This window comes from Corvus hawaiiensis, chromosome 3 (assembly GCF_020740725.1).
Source record: "Corvus hawaiiensis isolate bCorHaw1 chromosome 3, bCorHaw1.pri.cur, whole genome shotgun sequence".
NCBI classification, from domain to species: domain Eukaryota; kingdom Metazoa; phylum Chordata; class Aves; order Passeriformes; family Corvidae; genus Corvus; species Corvus hawaiiensis.
The window spans coordinates 48,127,756-48,143,298 of NC_063215.1; the positions used below are offsets into that span (position 1 = coordinate 48,127,756).

Genomic DNA, 15,543 nt, shown 5'->3' on the forward strand with positions numbered 1-15,543 from the left:
GACACAGTCACTTCCAATCAGGCTCAGAGCAGAGCTCACTAGACAGAAGGACAAACAATGTGGCTTTAAAGACAAAGCAGAGGCAGGAGTTAGCTCAGAGGAGCCAGTATCACCTAACTTTTGAGCAGGCACTATTAAAACCAGAAGTCATGATCTGGTCACTTGCTCAATAGCCTACGAATGATTTTCTTGGGCTGGGCAGACAGAGACTAGCCAAAGTAACGAGGTATCTGTGATTTTTAGCAAAAAAAGAAAGGAAGCTTCCTTGGGAAGAACAGCTGCTTCTTGGTTAGACTAAATGATCTTTAGTGTATTTTCCAACCTTGATTGATTCTTTCAATGCAGCTAAGGGGTTTTGAGTTCCAACAGGCAGCATTCAATACAACTGAATGACATAAGGGCAGCTGTCAGGAGGTAAAGGACAGATGACAGGCTGAGGGTCCTGTACCACAGTCTATGCCCAACCCTACAACACGATGCAGGCTTGTAGACCTCAGTTTATCGGAGAAGGAGGCAGGGGCCTTGGTTTATGAACAGGATCTCTGTACTCCTTGCATCCATAAACACATCCAAAAAATGCAAGTATTTCCTGACTGCTGAATACAGAACACCCTTTCCCCAAATACCGAGTTAGTTGTATCACAGACATTACAAATGAAGCTTCAGACTTTATCAGGAAAGTGTCTTCCTTGCTTATGCCACCCAGCCAAAGGCAATGACAACTCACTTTGAAGATACTAATTACTCTGAGAATAGCTCCAAAAAAGAGCTTCTCCACACTTCTGCCATGGGACACTAACTTTCTGTGAAAAATATCTGAACCTTGTTACTCAGCATGGCTCTCTCTTTATTACAGTTTGGGCTTTTGCACCTGCCAGAAGTCGCAAAAATACCCTTTATCACCTACTTCTACTTGTGAGGGAATGGATTTGATACAATTTTTGCCTAAAGCAGAGGATTCTGAAGTTTTTCATTTCTAGCATTCTACAGAAAGTAAAAGAACTAGTACTTTGCCTTTGGGGGATATTCTGCTATCTGCTCTTCATGTCGAAAGAATAATTCTTTGGTTTTGAAGATAGGAAATGATCATCAGGAGTGGAAGTGGTAAATTTACTCAATTTGGAAACCTATTCTACCAACAGTACAAACCCAAAGCTACTTGGAACAATTTATGGACAAATGACTGAAGCTAGTCTGCAGTTCATTCCAGCAGTGGAATCAGCAAGAGTTATGACTGCTTGCTGCTCTGCACAACATACAATGACTGCCAAATGACGTTCCAAAATTATTAATAGCTCCATTTAAGCTTTGAAATAAAAAGGAATTATGCCATGTTTTATACAGGCATAGAATAAACATGACAAAAATTAACATATTTTCAAATTAATTCTTGTAACTAAACTATCTCGGTCCTAGCATATTGCAAAACGCTACTGATTAATTAAAATGAGGGAAGTAGTCAGTCATGTTCATATTTGAAAACTGGTGTCACGTAATTCAAAATGGAAAATACTTGTAGATTTTGCACAGGACAAGGCATTATGCAGATTGGTTCCGTGATAGATGCAAATGTGAATCTGAAACTTGTGAAGAACTGCTTAAGTGGTACATAAAACAATATTCATTATGCCAGAAATCTGCTTTCCCTTTTAAGCCTGTTCTGAACAGAAACAAGCATCCTGTTTGGAAGCAGCAAGTTGCCATAATCATATTAGCAGCTACCACCTGTGATGAAGGACACTTGCTTTGGGTTTTAACTTGCCCAAGCAGAGCATTACTTTTCTCACTTCCTACTTAAAAAAAATTTAGTGGGCTATTATATTACTACTGCAACTGAATACATTTCATCAGTTCTGGAGGTAATCTTCCCATTATCTTTTAACCTAATGAACAAAATGACCTCTGTAATCCATCTGCATATAATCTCAACAACTGTTTCTCTAGTATCCTTCAGATGCAAAGATGTTTTTATAGGACAAGACATAAAAGCCCTTTAGTTTATGGTGTTTTCAGATACATGCTTTTTCTTATATAAATTAATTGTATCTAACTTAAGTATCACATATTTTAACGCAATTTTATGTAAATCCACATGTAGATTGGAAAGCTTATTAATCAAAAGATTTTTTAAAAAAGCAGTGTGCTAGTTTGGAACTCAGTCTTGCCTGTCCAGGCCATTAGGGATTGCCTCTAATTGCACATTACTGAGTTACAGGCTATCACTTTACGGCGCCATTACTTACTCTGCTTTTCCATCCCAGCTAGACCCCACACATGCATTAAGGGGAGCGTCTAATTTCAGCTAATTTTTGGCATCTCAAGTTTTCTAAACTGGTCTCTATTGTCATTGAATAAAAAGCCTCTTTGGGTGAACCATTTTTTATATTTTAGCCACCTCTTGCAGACCAAGATCCTGTTCTCTCTGTTTAACTTTCCTGGTGATGAGGATGGCTAGTTAGACAATGACAGTGAAGTACAGATGTTTAAGTTTCAGTCAGCTGATTTATACAAAGCTATCTAAATGGAAAATCAAGGTAGAGTAGCTAGTAAATGGTGAGATCAAATCTTACTGTAAATTCCCTATAATCACAGTCCTTTAATGTCAGTTTGTCCAACTTGGATCCAAGTGGCATCCTTCTAAAAGCATGAAAACCAATAAATGTACTACTGGCAGCTGCGTTGCTCAGATACCACAGGAAGTTACACATATATGTATTTTGTATGTATATCTGTAAGCATTCACAAGTGTATCTCTGAATTATCTCTGAAGGAAAAACCAAAATAACATTAAATTGAAGAACTCCTTTCTACTGTATTACACTTAGAACCCTGAACTCCTGCACTACCTATGCATAAGATCGACCTCATGCAACAGGTTTAACAGACCTATCAAATTTCTTGCACCTAGAAAGAGACACTGTTGTTTCTTACTTCTAATTTGTTTGCTGATAAACGAAATCCTAATTTATGCAGCAGAAATGCCCTCTCCTGCGGCCCAATCTCATGTACCAGCTGTACCAATGAACCAGTGTGACACTTGCCGAGATCTCCTCTGGTATTCTATTTGCTATTAGAGCAGAAGATGTGGCTGGACCTAAAAGAGTACATTATTCCACATGGGGAAATGAACAGGCAAACCCGAAGTTTAGCTGATGTGAGCTTAGCTGAAGTGCAACTCCCTCTCACTTTCCCTCTCCCCTTTTCATGTGGTGCCACAAAGAAACAGGCTGGGAGCTAAGAGGACAAGTTTTATATGTTTCATCCTCCCGTCTCACAATTTTTACAGTATACTACGAAGCTGGTCTTCATCATCAGTTCAAGCTATTTTATTAGAAGAAATTGTAATGAGACCAGGTGTTACACCTGCAAGAAACTAGTAAATTTTAATACTGATATCTGAAAGCTGCTGGCTAGGAATAACACGACAGGAGTAAGAGGTGTGCTTGCCAACATATGCTCTTTTGTTAAAAGGATGGGCCCTGATACTGCTTTGCATGCTGTTGCCAATCTTTCTGCAAAGATGAAAAGCAGCATTTATGCTGGCAGGATTTAAACACAACAGCATTAACATTCAACTCATATATGCTGCAGAGAGAAGAAATGCGATTATTTTCCTTTCCAGCTAAGTCGTATATGCTACTATGACATCTCTTTCTCTTTCTCATTTGACAATTTCGTGAATGAACACCAAAGCTTCCCAGTTATACCTTCCCTTCTATTATGTGTCTGGTTTTCCTGACTGCTATTTTTCTTCCAGCTATGATTAAGAGAAAAAGGGGGGGAGGGTAGGGGGGAAATTATGCTAGACCTATGATATAGACAAAAGCAGTAACTGTGCATAGCAACACAAGGCATGGTGACTCAAACATATAACTGAAATCCCTGAAAACATTTTTCCAGTTTGCCTTAGACAATAAAAATCCATAAAGTTGATACAGGACATTAAATACAGATTTCTACAGGAAAATGCCTCTGATGAAGATGATACTGGCCTGGAAAAAGAAGGTTAGATTAGCACATCTCTATTTTAAGAAGAAAATGTTGCTAGAGCATTTACAGAAGAAAAAATATAATGCACTGTATCCAAACAAAAAAAATTATTAGCATTATGCCTTATAAGAAAAATACTATTAAAAATATTTAAGCATTAACAGTTAATTAATATGCAAATGTTATCCCCAAAATATTTATGTAAAATCTTACATTATACTCTGTTCATGTAATTCTATCAAAAACTACTTCAATGGAGACAAGGAGCTGGTGGGCATCTGGTAAGTCTCAAGTAGCAATGAATGTACTATTTTTTTCAAGCCCATCCTGTTTTCACATTCTCCTGTGTCAGAGAGATGGGGACTGTGCATTCCCACATGAATTCCCCAAATTCTGCTCCTCTCACACCTGCAGGACCTGCCCTTTTCTGCTATCTGTTAGCATCTGCACTTCAAGAGAAACGGAACAATTTGTCTTAAAAGTGAAGGGGAGGCCCAGACATTTAATTTCTCTTTCATGGGAATCCACTGCTCCATCAGGCTTGGACATTGCTAGTTTTGCTATGTTTTAAATCTCCATGCAAACATTCTTGTAACATTCCCTTCCACCTTCTCCTCCTCCTCAAACAGTCAGCTTTCCTGTGTTAGGGAGCTATGTCAATGTGTTTACTCTTTCCTGCTTTTACGTTCAGAGGGATGGTTCTCTTACTTTCTCAAGCAGAAAGATTCTTCAATTTTTTCTCCCATCTGAGTGCAGCTGCCACCTTATGATCAAAAGAGGGTCTATTCAAGAAAGCACTTCAGGCAGCACAACAGAATGCTTTAGGACAGCAATATATGTCAAGGCTCCATTTCAAGAAAAAAAAAAAAAAAAAGCTCTCTGACAACTCCAGAGAGCCTACAACTTGGATCTCTCTGCTTCTAGGACATCCCCAGTGACTGCACAGGATTAGAAGGAGGTTGTCTCTCAGCTGCTTTATGTCAGTTTTGAGCTGAACCCCTTTTTCTTTTTTTGGTTTACAGTCAGAGGACAGCTTACCAAAGAAGGGAAACTTGGACCTATGCAGGTGCAGCTCCCTCTCAAGGTCTAAGACAGTTGTCAGGGTACCAAAAACAAATTTAACGATGGTTTTCTTTGTTACAAATCCGTGTTGTTTGTTCTTCCCTCCCTCCTCCAAACTCACCTTTGTGGCTCTTCCTTTCTGTCTGTTTCCTGACTCTCAACCCTCAACTTCAGTATTACAATACCTTTTAAAATTAAACTTGTCACTACATAGACTTTGGTATTCACACTTGTAAGTACTCCCATTTCACAGGTTAGTCACTCTCAGTAATGACCTCCTAGAAACAGAGGTGCTTATTCTCCTCAATATTTGGATAAATCTGCGAATTTTCAGTATAGATGAAATCATAGATCACAATTCAAGAGAAACAATCAGGTCTTCTTCTGGTCTACTAGAACTCAAGATGACTTATTTCTGTTTGCCAATTGCTCTGAGTTAATCAGAGACAACATCTACTAATCCACAGAAGAACATTTAACCTGGTACTTCACAGATGCCTAGGTATTAACCTTACCATGGTCATTCAGATCTAGCAGACCCTAAACAACCTCACAGTGAAGGTATTAACTGAATCCAACTTCAGTTCATCAATTCCAGTCAACTTTATGGAGCAGTACTCATCTTCAATGAAAACAGAATAACTTTAGCTCTGCTATAAAAAGTTAGATTTGGGAAACACTCTTCACTGACAAAAACTTAGTCAAAGAGGCTGATGAGCTAAGAGTACTGCAGAAGTTACAAATTTTCCAGGAATCACCTTTGCCTCATCTGTGTGAAAGACTGACCAAGAATTCTCTATTGGGCTCTTCCAAAGTTTATATGTATTGACGAGAAGTTACAGAATCAACCACTATTTATTTTCAATAGCCAGGATAGAAAGAAAACAAAAGGCCTAAACAAAGAAGTAGAAGGCTGGAACTTGAAACAACTCCACAATTTCACAGATATGCAATAAGAGGAAGAATTAGGCCAACTACTAAGAGAATGACTAGAAATAGGAACAAGAATTCTTAAACTGGACTGCATAAGATAATTCCTCCTGCAGCCAAGATCCTCTCTGTTCAGTGCTCCAACAAGTTGATAAAATCTGTTCCTGATATTGACAATCAAGAGTGAGCAGACAGTCTGTCATTCATTATGCCAGGAATCTGGAATTTCAGTCTTCCACAGCCCAAGAGGCCTAGAACATGAACCAAAAGCAGGCTGCAGTCATGCTGGGCATGCTGTTCAGTCACAAGAGCCTATTACTGCCCAGCCTAAAGCATGTATCAGAATGTAAGATACTGATACAATTCTCAGCTGGAAAATTAAGGTGATTTTGAGTGTTGCTCCATGAAGTTCAAGTGGTAGTATTTCTTAAATATGGCCTGATAGTTTTCTTTCTCTAATCTATCAGATCTACTATTAAGTGCATCTACCAGAACAGCCGAAGCTCCTAGCTTGTGCTGGAAAAAAAATAACACTAAAAAGATCAACAGAAGATTGTTTAAAAAATAATTACTAATTTTCATTAAAGCTGCTTGCTTGTTCATGTCTCACTGAGGAAGTTTTTGCAGTCCACTACTTCTTAATCACACAGTTTTACCATACTTCCTCCTTCAGTTAAAGCTACTCTGGGCCTAGACACTTGTTTTGTGCTTAAATACAAAACATTTACTCCAACAAAACTTCTTCTTTTTTTGCCCAGGCTACAGAAAATAAAGGGGGAAAAAGAGCAGCAAACTGTAGATGTGGTCCAAGATTCAAAAAACATCTTTTCTGAGAGTCCATCAGAAGTCTGATACCTGAGGTGTTATTCTAGAGTTGGGAGGGAAGTAAACGAAGATGATGACAGCAGTCTGCCTCTCCATTAATAGATCAAACCTTTTATCTTCCAGGAATACAAGTCAACTAACTCAATCTTTGTGGATGAAGTTGTTGCATCAAAAAGGTATGCTAGCACATGGTAGAGAAGATCCTGTAAGCAGAGATTTCTCAGTCAGCAACCTGGTACATTCCATCTTGGAGTACACCAAAACTGCATGACTTTTTTCGTTCTGTAATGCTTTCAGTATGTACAGATACAGACAATTTCTGTTCTTCAGCGATTAATGTGGATGTACATTTTAACTGCTGAGTTCTCTCTACCATAGTCTTTCTGTACTGTCACTTTTTAAACTTCTTCATTTATTGGCAGTTTCTCATTCTGAGTAATTTTCCCAAGTTTGATGGAGCACTAGATTTCCAAGAAAGAGAAAAATAGTATTATGTTCCTTACCTGAATTTTGTCTTCTCTGAACAGGAATCTGCTGCTCTGCCAGGACCCACCCTGTGCTGGTTGCATTCAGCAACTCTTTTTGTATTCTGGCTTCATGGGGTTGGTCAAAGTCTTTCTCATCAGAGGTTTTCTGGTTGGAGAGAGAAAGAATTGCAAATGTACTCTGCCTAGCTTTTTTTGTCTTGTGCCTCTATTCCAGCAGGGTGACTCAGAGTTTAAATCTGTTTATTTTCCTTGCAGTTTTACAGCTTTGCACCTGTCAGTAGGGTCTGGAGAGACGTCTGTGGTTCCACCTACGCACCAGGCAAGAGGGTTCCCAAACAGGCTTCTCAGCCTTAGTGGAGATGGGGAAAACCAGCAGTTTTCCAAGTCGGATGGAGCAGGGGATTTCCATTCAGAGAAGACAAAACTAATGAAGGAAACTGATTTTTCAACAAACCCTTACTTTAAACTGCAGCAGTTTCAGTACCATGCAGGTTTTTTTCTGTCCTGCCTCAGAGTTCCTAGAAAACTCTTCCTGTCTGAGGGGTTTTCTATAGCTCTCAGCACTGTTAATATCTACTATTCTGAGAGTTTCAGAGAGAGATGTGTAATGAATTCTGGGGTTAAGAGGAAAAGTTGTATGTTAAAAAAGATTACTAATATGGCTGATTAGTTTCAAGACTGTAACTCAGCTGCTTAAGAGGATCTGAATGTTCTTGCTGTCAGAGAAAAGGAAAAGCAAAAAGTATCTTTATTTGAAAGACCACCATGCTTGTCCACTCTAGAAATAAGCCTTTGAGAAAAACAACAACAACAACAAAATCAGTATTTGAAAGACTGACAAGGGTTGAAGGAACTAAATCTGCTGTTCCAAGCCTGAAAAATAAAAGCAGAACGTACAGATATGCTACCTTTTTACAATATTCACTACTTCCTGGAAAAGAGTTCTTTCATCAGTAGCGTAACTGACTTCTAGTCCTGTAACTCCAGATCTTGTAAGCAAGGGGGCTTGGCCTCTGCTCCCTAGAAAATAGAAGTGAAAAAATCTGTTACAATTTAGAAGGAATTTCATTACTTCAGTCAACAATACTGCTTTAGAATTAAACATGTAACTGAAAAGATGTATGGAACACAGCTTATTTTTATCTTTAATAATTACCACAATTAATTCCATGGACTTATTTTGTTCCTCTGGGGTGGAATAATTTTTTCTTGTCACTTTGTAGAATTCTGCCATAGTGGTAATCTTGCACAAATTCTCAGATATAAACAAATTTGATTCAAGAGAAATTTCACTATTTTACATGTACAAGAGTCCAGCTACTACAAAATGACTTTTAGTAAGAAATATTAAATGACTATATGACAGCTCACACACTGTTTTTGTGCAAAATATAGTTTTAATTGCTATCTTAGAGTAGTGCTTTGCAAAATGCCTTACAGAATGAAAATGCTATATGACAGTATAGTTCTTTTTTTCAGCACACTGCTAAGTTACTGATAGAAATGGAAAAACATGAGCAACTGCTCACTTAGTGCACATTAGGAGTGTCCACATTGATAATGTCTGAGTAACATCTAAATTTGTATACATGCAGAAACTCAGCATTTGCCTCCCCTATTAAAAAACCCCTCTTTTTATGAATAATGCACAACACATACTCTGTTTTCTCTATACAACAGATAGTATGATCTCTGTTAAGATGACCTTGTAGATATTAAGAACTGGAGTTTTTAAAAGGTATTCTACTTTGACACATTTTTAAGATCTTGAGAATTAAGAAAAGTGTGCTTTCAGAAACAAATGTTAAAACGAGTACTGTGACTTACAAAGCAATAATAACACAAAAGGGGAAAAAAAATGTATCTCAATGTCAAGTCACTCCACAGGAAACTCAAAAAGTTCTAACCAAGAAAGTATTGACAGCACACATCAATTAAAGCAACGAATGTCACAATAACATTTAAACACATCATTTTATTTCACTAACAAAACCAGATCAGAACCTTTGTTTTTTCAAAGTATCACTGGACCTTTCACAGAAAGCTTTTTCTTGATAAATTATCAGTGGCACACACCTAGGGAGCCATAGTGGCTATACTGTGGAAAAATCTCACTTAGTAAGGTAATGGAAATAAATTTTCTAAAGATAGTAACAAGCATATAATACCAGAATAAAATTCACTGAGAATAATAAGAACTTAGCTTAACATGATATAATATCTACAATACTTTGAAAAATAAACTGGTAAAAGAAGAAGCTGTTGCCTTATTGCTAAATTTATTTTTGGTAGGTTTTTTGTCCACGCTTAAAATTTTAGACAGTATTTTGTGGTTTGATACACATTCACAATGCCAAAGAAACCCTGAAAGAAAAGAGGACTACTTTGGGGATGGTTTTTTGTTTGAGGTTTTTTTTTTGGTTGGTTTTTTTTTTACTAGCCTAAACCAGTGGTACTCAACCTTTAACAGCTGGAGAGCCACTTCTTAATAAAATGGAGTTGTAGAGCACCATAAAAATCAAGTATCAACAGTGTGATTTTTTTCCATCATGACACTTCAACGTGTCATGATGCTGCCTTAATGCCACCACACATTGATACATCACGACATGACACATCAGCATCCTCTCTCCCAGCAGCACTCTGTCTTCGATCCCTTCTGGCTGCTAGGAAGGAGTGGGGTGGAGGGGTGGAAGGGGCAAAAGGGCAAGTTTTCCCCATTCTGCCCCACAGCTGCTGGGTGGGAGGTGATCTCTACTCTTACCTGTGGGGGGATCCCAGCAGCTCCTTTTCTTTCCCCCTATGGGAGGGGGAACTTCAGCGACTCCCACACTGCTGGTCCATTTGCTCAGTGCTCCCCGCGCTGCCTGATAGAGTGGAGCGCCGATCAGATGCCTACATTGCGAGAGCCGCCTGTAGGGCCATGAAGAGCCACATCCGGCTCTAGAGCCACAGGTTGAGTATCACTGGTCTAAACAAAGCCAAAAAGGTACAATAGAATAAGGGCCCCTGTTTGGATCCTAAAAGGATCAGATAAAACCACAAAAATAACCCTTAAGTAAAATATAAAACATACTGTCTTGCTTTTAACATTTTCTACTTGTAGCTATCCAGCAACTTGAGTAGGAAACTAAAGGCAGGTTTTCCTCTTTACACTTTTAGAACACTGCAGGAGCTTGTCCACAAGTACGCAAACGTGGATATTTTGCACACGTGTATGTTATCTGTGGTTTACAGCCCATGCAATAGTTCTTTGGAAGATATAAGCAGGAAAACTCCATATTTAATATGGCCATTCAACAAGACAAAATTTAATGAGATACACAGTAATATAGATACTCTATTACATTTGGCTTGCTACTGTTTGATTACTATGAAATAGCATTTTTGTAAAATATATTAAGAAAAAAGAAATAGGAACCTTGGCTTGAGAGTGTCCTGTCTCTATCAATCACTATAGCACCAGTGATTTCTTTTTTATCAGTATTTGGCAGTGCTGAGTCTGATGAGATGCAATAGAATAAAGCACAGATCGGATCAAACTCTGGGTCTGGTTCCAAATCTCGTCTTGTTCGAGCATGTAACTCCATACTGATGAGGGTAAGGTGTTGGACCTAGCAAAAAATAAACACAGTATGTTAGTTTGTTCTGCAGGTTTCTTAAAAAAAAAATTAAGAGAAGACTATCAGTGCAAATTAGGATAGTGCAGACATTTATATGGTGGTATTACATTGTAACTACAAGGTCCCACCTGAAAATTAACAGAAGTGATTAAACACGCATCTCTGGATCTCACTTTTTTGCAAAAAACACCACCTTAGGAAAAAATATTATTAATCATTTAACACATTTTTATACTCAGTTATGAAAATTCAGCATGTGTTTCTGAGTACCATATTCTTCTACCAAAAGCAGAAAGTAAGACAAAAACCAGATAATGTTCAACTTCAACAATTGTAAATTCCTGCAGTGTTTTCAAACAGCTTTGTATATTGAGCTGAATCACATTTCTGAACTGATGAAGAACAAAGAAACACTCTTGGTTTTTCTTCTCCCTTCCCCCTCTCACCCAAGACAAGCATGAAGACTCTTACAGGAAGGTAGAGAGAATACCTAACTTTGCCTTCGCTTGCATTAAGGAACTTCCACATCATATTACCAAGAGCTTTTTCCAGAATGGTTTACATTAAGAAAATGCTAATCCCTATATACTGTCAAGTTTTAACTCTGCAATAAAGACAGTATTATTTTATACTGTTTCAATGCTATGTTGCTGCTCTGTTGTCTTGCCTAATATTGCTCATAATGTGGACTAATGGAGAGGTTGGACAGATGATGAAGGAAAAGTTAGAAGTATTTCTGTGTATGTAAGCTGCCCTGGGGCAGCCTGATTTCCTCTAGATTTGCATGCTAAATCGCTACAAACATCACTGAAGTGAAATTTTACTATCAAAGCTCTATCTCAATTTCCCCCTGGTTTCTTGTGGCTTCTCCTATGTCCTCTACTCAGTGCTATCTCCCTATCTCCTGTATAAACTGGCCAACAGCTAAATGCAAGGCACAGATGTGGAGACCATCTAGGAGCACATATACACACACTGCTTGCCCAGTCAGCAGCCAAACACAGCAGTACTGTATTTACATTGCTTCCCTTTCTCCAGCACTTTGATTCCTCTCCCCACACCAAACACTCATCTGCATTAAATATACAGAGACCTTCTTTGAGATAGGCACCATTTTGCTAAATGTAGTAGAAACTGCCCAACAGGTTCAGAAGGTAACAAGTAGAAATACCAGGAGGGTCTGACGGACTGCTGCCAGATGCCTTATTTCTTAAGGAAACAATCCATTAAAATTATGGTCAACTAATTTTTCAAGTGATGTTTTTATGCAAAACTTACTATTTATTTCTTCTGATTTTTCCCTTATTTTTATTTTTAAAGGGAGGATTACCATCTTCTCAACCAAAATACTGTGAAGTTTAGTTCAATACTGTTACCTGGACATCAAGCTGAAACTGATAGATCAACTACTTAAAAGTTGCAGACATCACACACTGATTAATTTTTAAGTCATGTAGGAACCCAGGAGAAAAAGATTTTTGATTTCTGCCAGTATAAAATCGGCCTGATAAACTACAATTTTATGAAGTGACATGAAACATTAAAGTTACCTCATGTAAAGATTTTGCTTCCTGCAGGTTTTCCACACTGACTTTAAAACCATAAGTATTATTTAAAGATGGTCCTTCAATCTGGGAAGTCTCTTTCTTCGGAGCACCGAGGGCAGCAAATTGATTCTTATCGGACAAGGGAAGAAAAAAGCACAGGATAATGAGAAAACACAGGTTGCTAAACTCATATGTAACACAAAATAATATGAAGTATTAAATACAAAATTATCAATGAAAATGCAAATGCTACACTACAAACTACTAAGAAGTCCCCAACTTTTTACTATGTCCTCGTTTCATTTTTCAACATGCAAACAACAGTTGTATCTTTCTGCCTTCTAGAAATAATTTTAGTTCATAGCAAAGCAAGAGGCAGTTTGAAACACTTAGAAAACCTCCCAAACAACCAAAAACTTCCAGAACCCTACCAAAAAGCCCTGCCAGTCCTACACATACTGGCTTTCTTGCAATTCTGAGGATATGGAAACCAGCAATTCTCTATTCTCTCTTGAGCAACAACTTGTCAAAAACTCCTGTTTCAGTCATCACTTTTTAAGGCACTGAATTAAAGGTACATTAAGTACCCCTTTGAAATAGGTGAATACCAGTATACTGAGAAGAAAAAACTACTGGGTCACTCCAGTAATACACCTAGCCTGCCATTCTGTTTCCAACATGGGGAGCAGAAACACTGTTTAGGGAAAACAAGTCCAATCCCTTTCTCCTCTGTCAGCACACCACAAACTGACCTCCTTGTTTTCCAAAAATGTTTAGAACATTGTCTGAAAACTAATACACATTGAGACACATAAATATACACAGGTCTGGGTATACATATATAAAAATGGGAAATCACACTAGAACTTAAAAAGGATGTTGTAACTCAAAGAGCAAAACAACATCTTTACACAGTGCCTCTTTAGTGTTTCATTAGTGTCTCACTACCCTAGAACAGCACCCTCAATTTCCAACTTACGCTCCCCCAAAATTAAACTCATAAATTTATTCCTAACTTTGAGTGTGCTCTGATTCTACAACAATTGTACCCTATCATTTAAAATGTATTTTCAAGATCTTAACAGCTAAAGACAAAAACAACAAAGAAGAAAGATTGGAAATGTGTATACGTGGCGTAATAAAAATACATCTGTACAGAAAATGTTAATTTACCTTCATTTGTGTGGTTAGAAGTACTCTTCGAAGACCATCAGTATTACTTCCTCTCTTGTGGCTCAATTTCTGAGCTTTTGGTTCTGTAAACGTATGAGTGAAAGACTCCTTAGCCTCAGTAGTATTGTCTAGGCATTAAACAACATGCAAGAAACAACAGAGGCATTTCCTTAACATTACAAACAAATATTGCATATATAAGCAAATACAGCTTTATCCTTCATCAAAGCCAAAGCACAACTACTGCAATTTGGTATTTACGGACATTTAGGAACATATAGTACAAGGCCAGTAAGTTACAAAGCCTCACATCATTATCATCTTGAACACTGCAATGTTATTCACACTATACATTGAGATTATTTTTGGAAAAATACAAGCAATATAGTCAACAAGATCAAAAAATCCCCCAAATAAATATCACTTTTAAATTAAGCTTTTAACCAGCACTTCAGAGTTCAGATACTAGAGACTGTTAGGAAGCAAATGGATGTTCTACTTCTAGACTTTTTCAATAATTCAGTAGTAACTTTAACAACAATGCACAGAACTTTTTCTTTCAAAAACTAGTTTTAAATATATTTCTGCAGAGATATAATTTTTTTCTTATTATGTCAAAAGAAATATATTCAGATTTGTGTGTGTGTTATTAGAATCACTTAATGGATTTACCTGCAGATAAAGGAGTAAAACCAAGAACTTCAGGCATTCCATCTTGCTTTTTTCTCTGCACAATGGGTGTACTATGTAGGCAAATGGGTTCAGAATTTCCCGGATCTTCATTAACTGGAAATGGAGATGTGTCAAAGGATGTCCTAATGTCCTCTTGGGTGCATGGAGAATTTTGTGCACTCCCAACAGGTACTACATCACTTCCTTCCATGGAAGACAAAATAATATCCGGATTTTTCCACTCTGTGTCTTCTAAACTGCACTGCTTGGGATCTGGAGATGCCACCTGCTGCCAAGGAGGAAGCACTGGAGAATCTGGTGAACTGTAATTGACATAATAATCTTCCTCCTCCTCCTCCTCTTTATCATGTTCTGGAGCTGAAGTAGTGTGTGTCTTGCTTTCACATGAAGTTTTATTAGAGTCTATGTCATTTTTAGTATTTACAGAAGTTCCTATAGTGCTTATAGACTTATCACAGGTTTCCTTGGTTTGTGTTTTTGTATTTTCTGCCACAGAGGCAGGAGAGTTCTTTGTAGGCACAATAGGTCTTTCATCTTCCAGGCTAGACAAATTTAAATCTTTAGCTACTTTTATTACTTCTATAGATTTCTCTTCAGACAATACTGCAGAGCTAAAATTTTCATCTGCCTTTGCCAGCTCAGCAGGATGATTCTTAGGCAATTTCTTGAAATGTTCATACTCTTCTTTGGCATGAAGCCATATCTGAACTTGCTGTTGGCTTGGAGCACACTTGCACGGCATTATGACTATTTTTTTGTCTTCACTAGTTTTATGGCTATTACTTTCTCTTTTATTAACAGTAGAGTGACCATAATGAGGAGGAGATCCCGGTCTAGGACTTTCTGTCATTGCTGAAAATGCAGTCTTCCAGAGTCGTAGACCTTCTAATGAGAAGTCCCCCTCAAACTCAAGAAGGTCATTTGGAAGTCTGGTTTCCACTGTGAGAAGCCGCCCTCCAATCTCCCTGTGAAAAAAAGTAGTCTGAATTACTGTTTTACTCTAAACTTCACTGCAGGCAGTCCTCCAGATGGTGGAAAACCAGAGTACTACTAACTAGTTTTCTCACTGTGCAATTCCCATAGGCAGTATTTTTATTTTACAAACCATGAAGGCACATTCCTACTTACAACAACAATATACAAAAAAACCTTCAAAGTTCCATGAAAGAAAATGGGTATTTGGACTGGAAGCACAGTAATTTTCAACTTCAA

At 37.8% G+C, this 15,543-nt stretch overlaps 1 protein-coding gene across 1 annotated transcript in view; it reads right to left on the minus strand.

Annotated features, from left to right (window-relative positions):
• REV3L (REV3 like, DNA directed polymerase zeta catalytic subunit) overlaps positions 1–15,543 on the minus strand; it is a 118,085-nt gene that overhangs the window by 24,463 nt on the left and 78,079 nt on the right. The window contains exons 14-18 of the mRNA XM_048295958.1: positions 14,311–15,296; positions 13,639–13,721; positions 12,469–12,594; positions 10,717–10,909; positions 8,204–8,315 (exon numbers count right to left, since the gene is read on the minus strand). Coding sequence (XP_048151915.1) covers positions 8,204–8,315; positions 10,717–10,909; positions 12,469–12,594; positions 13,639–13,721; positions 14,311–15,296 — 1,500 coding nt within the window. The remainder of the gene's footprint in view (positions 1–8,203; positions 8,316–10,716; positions 10,910–12,468; positions 12,595–13,638; positions 13,722–14,310; positions 15,297–15,543) is intronic.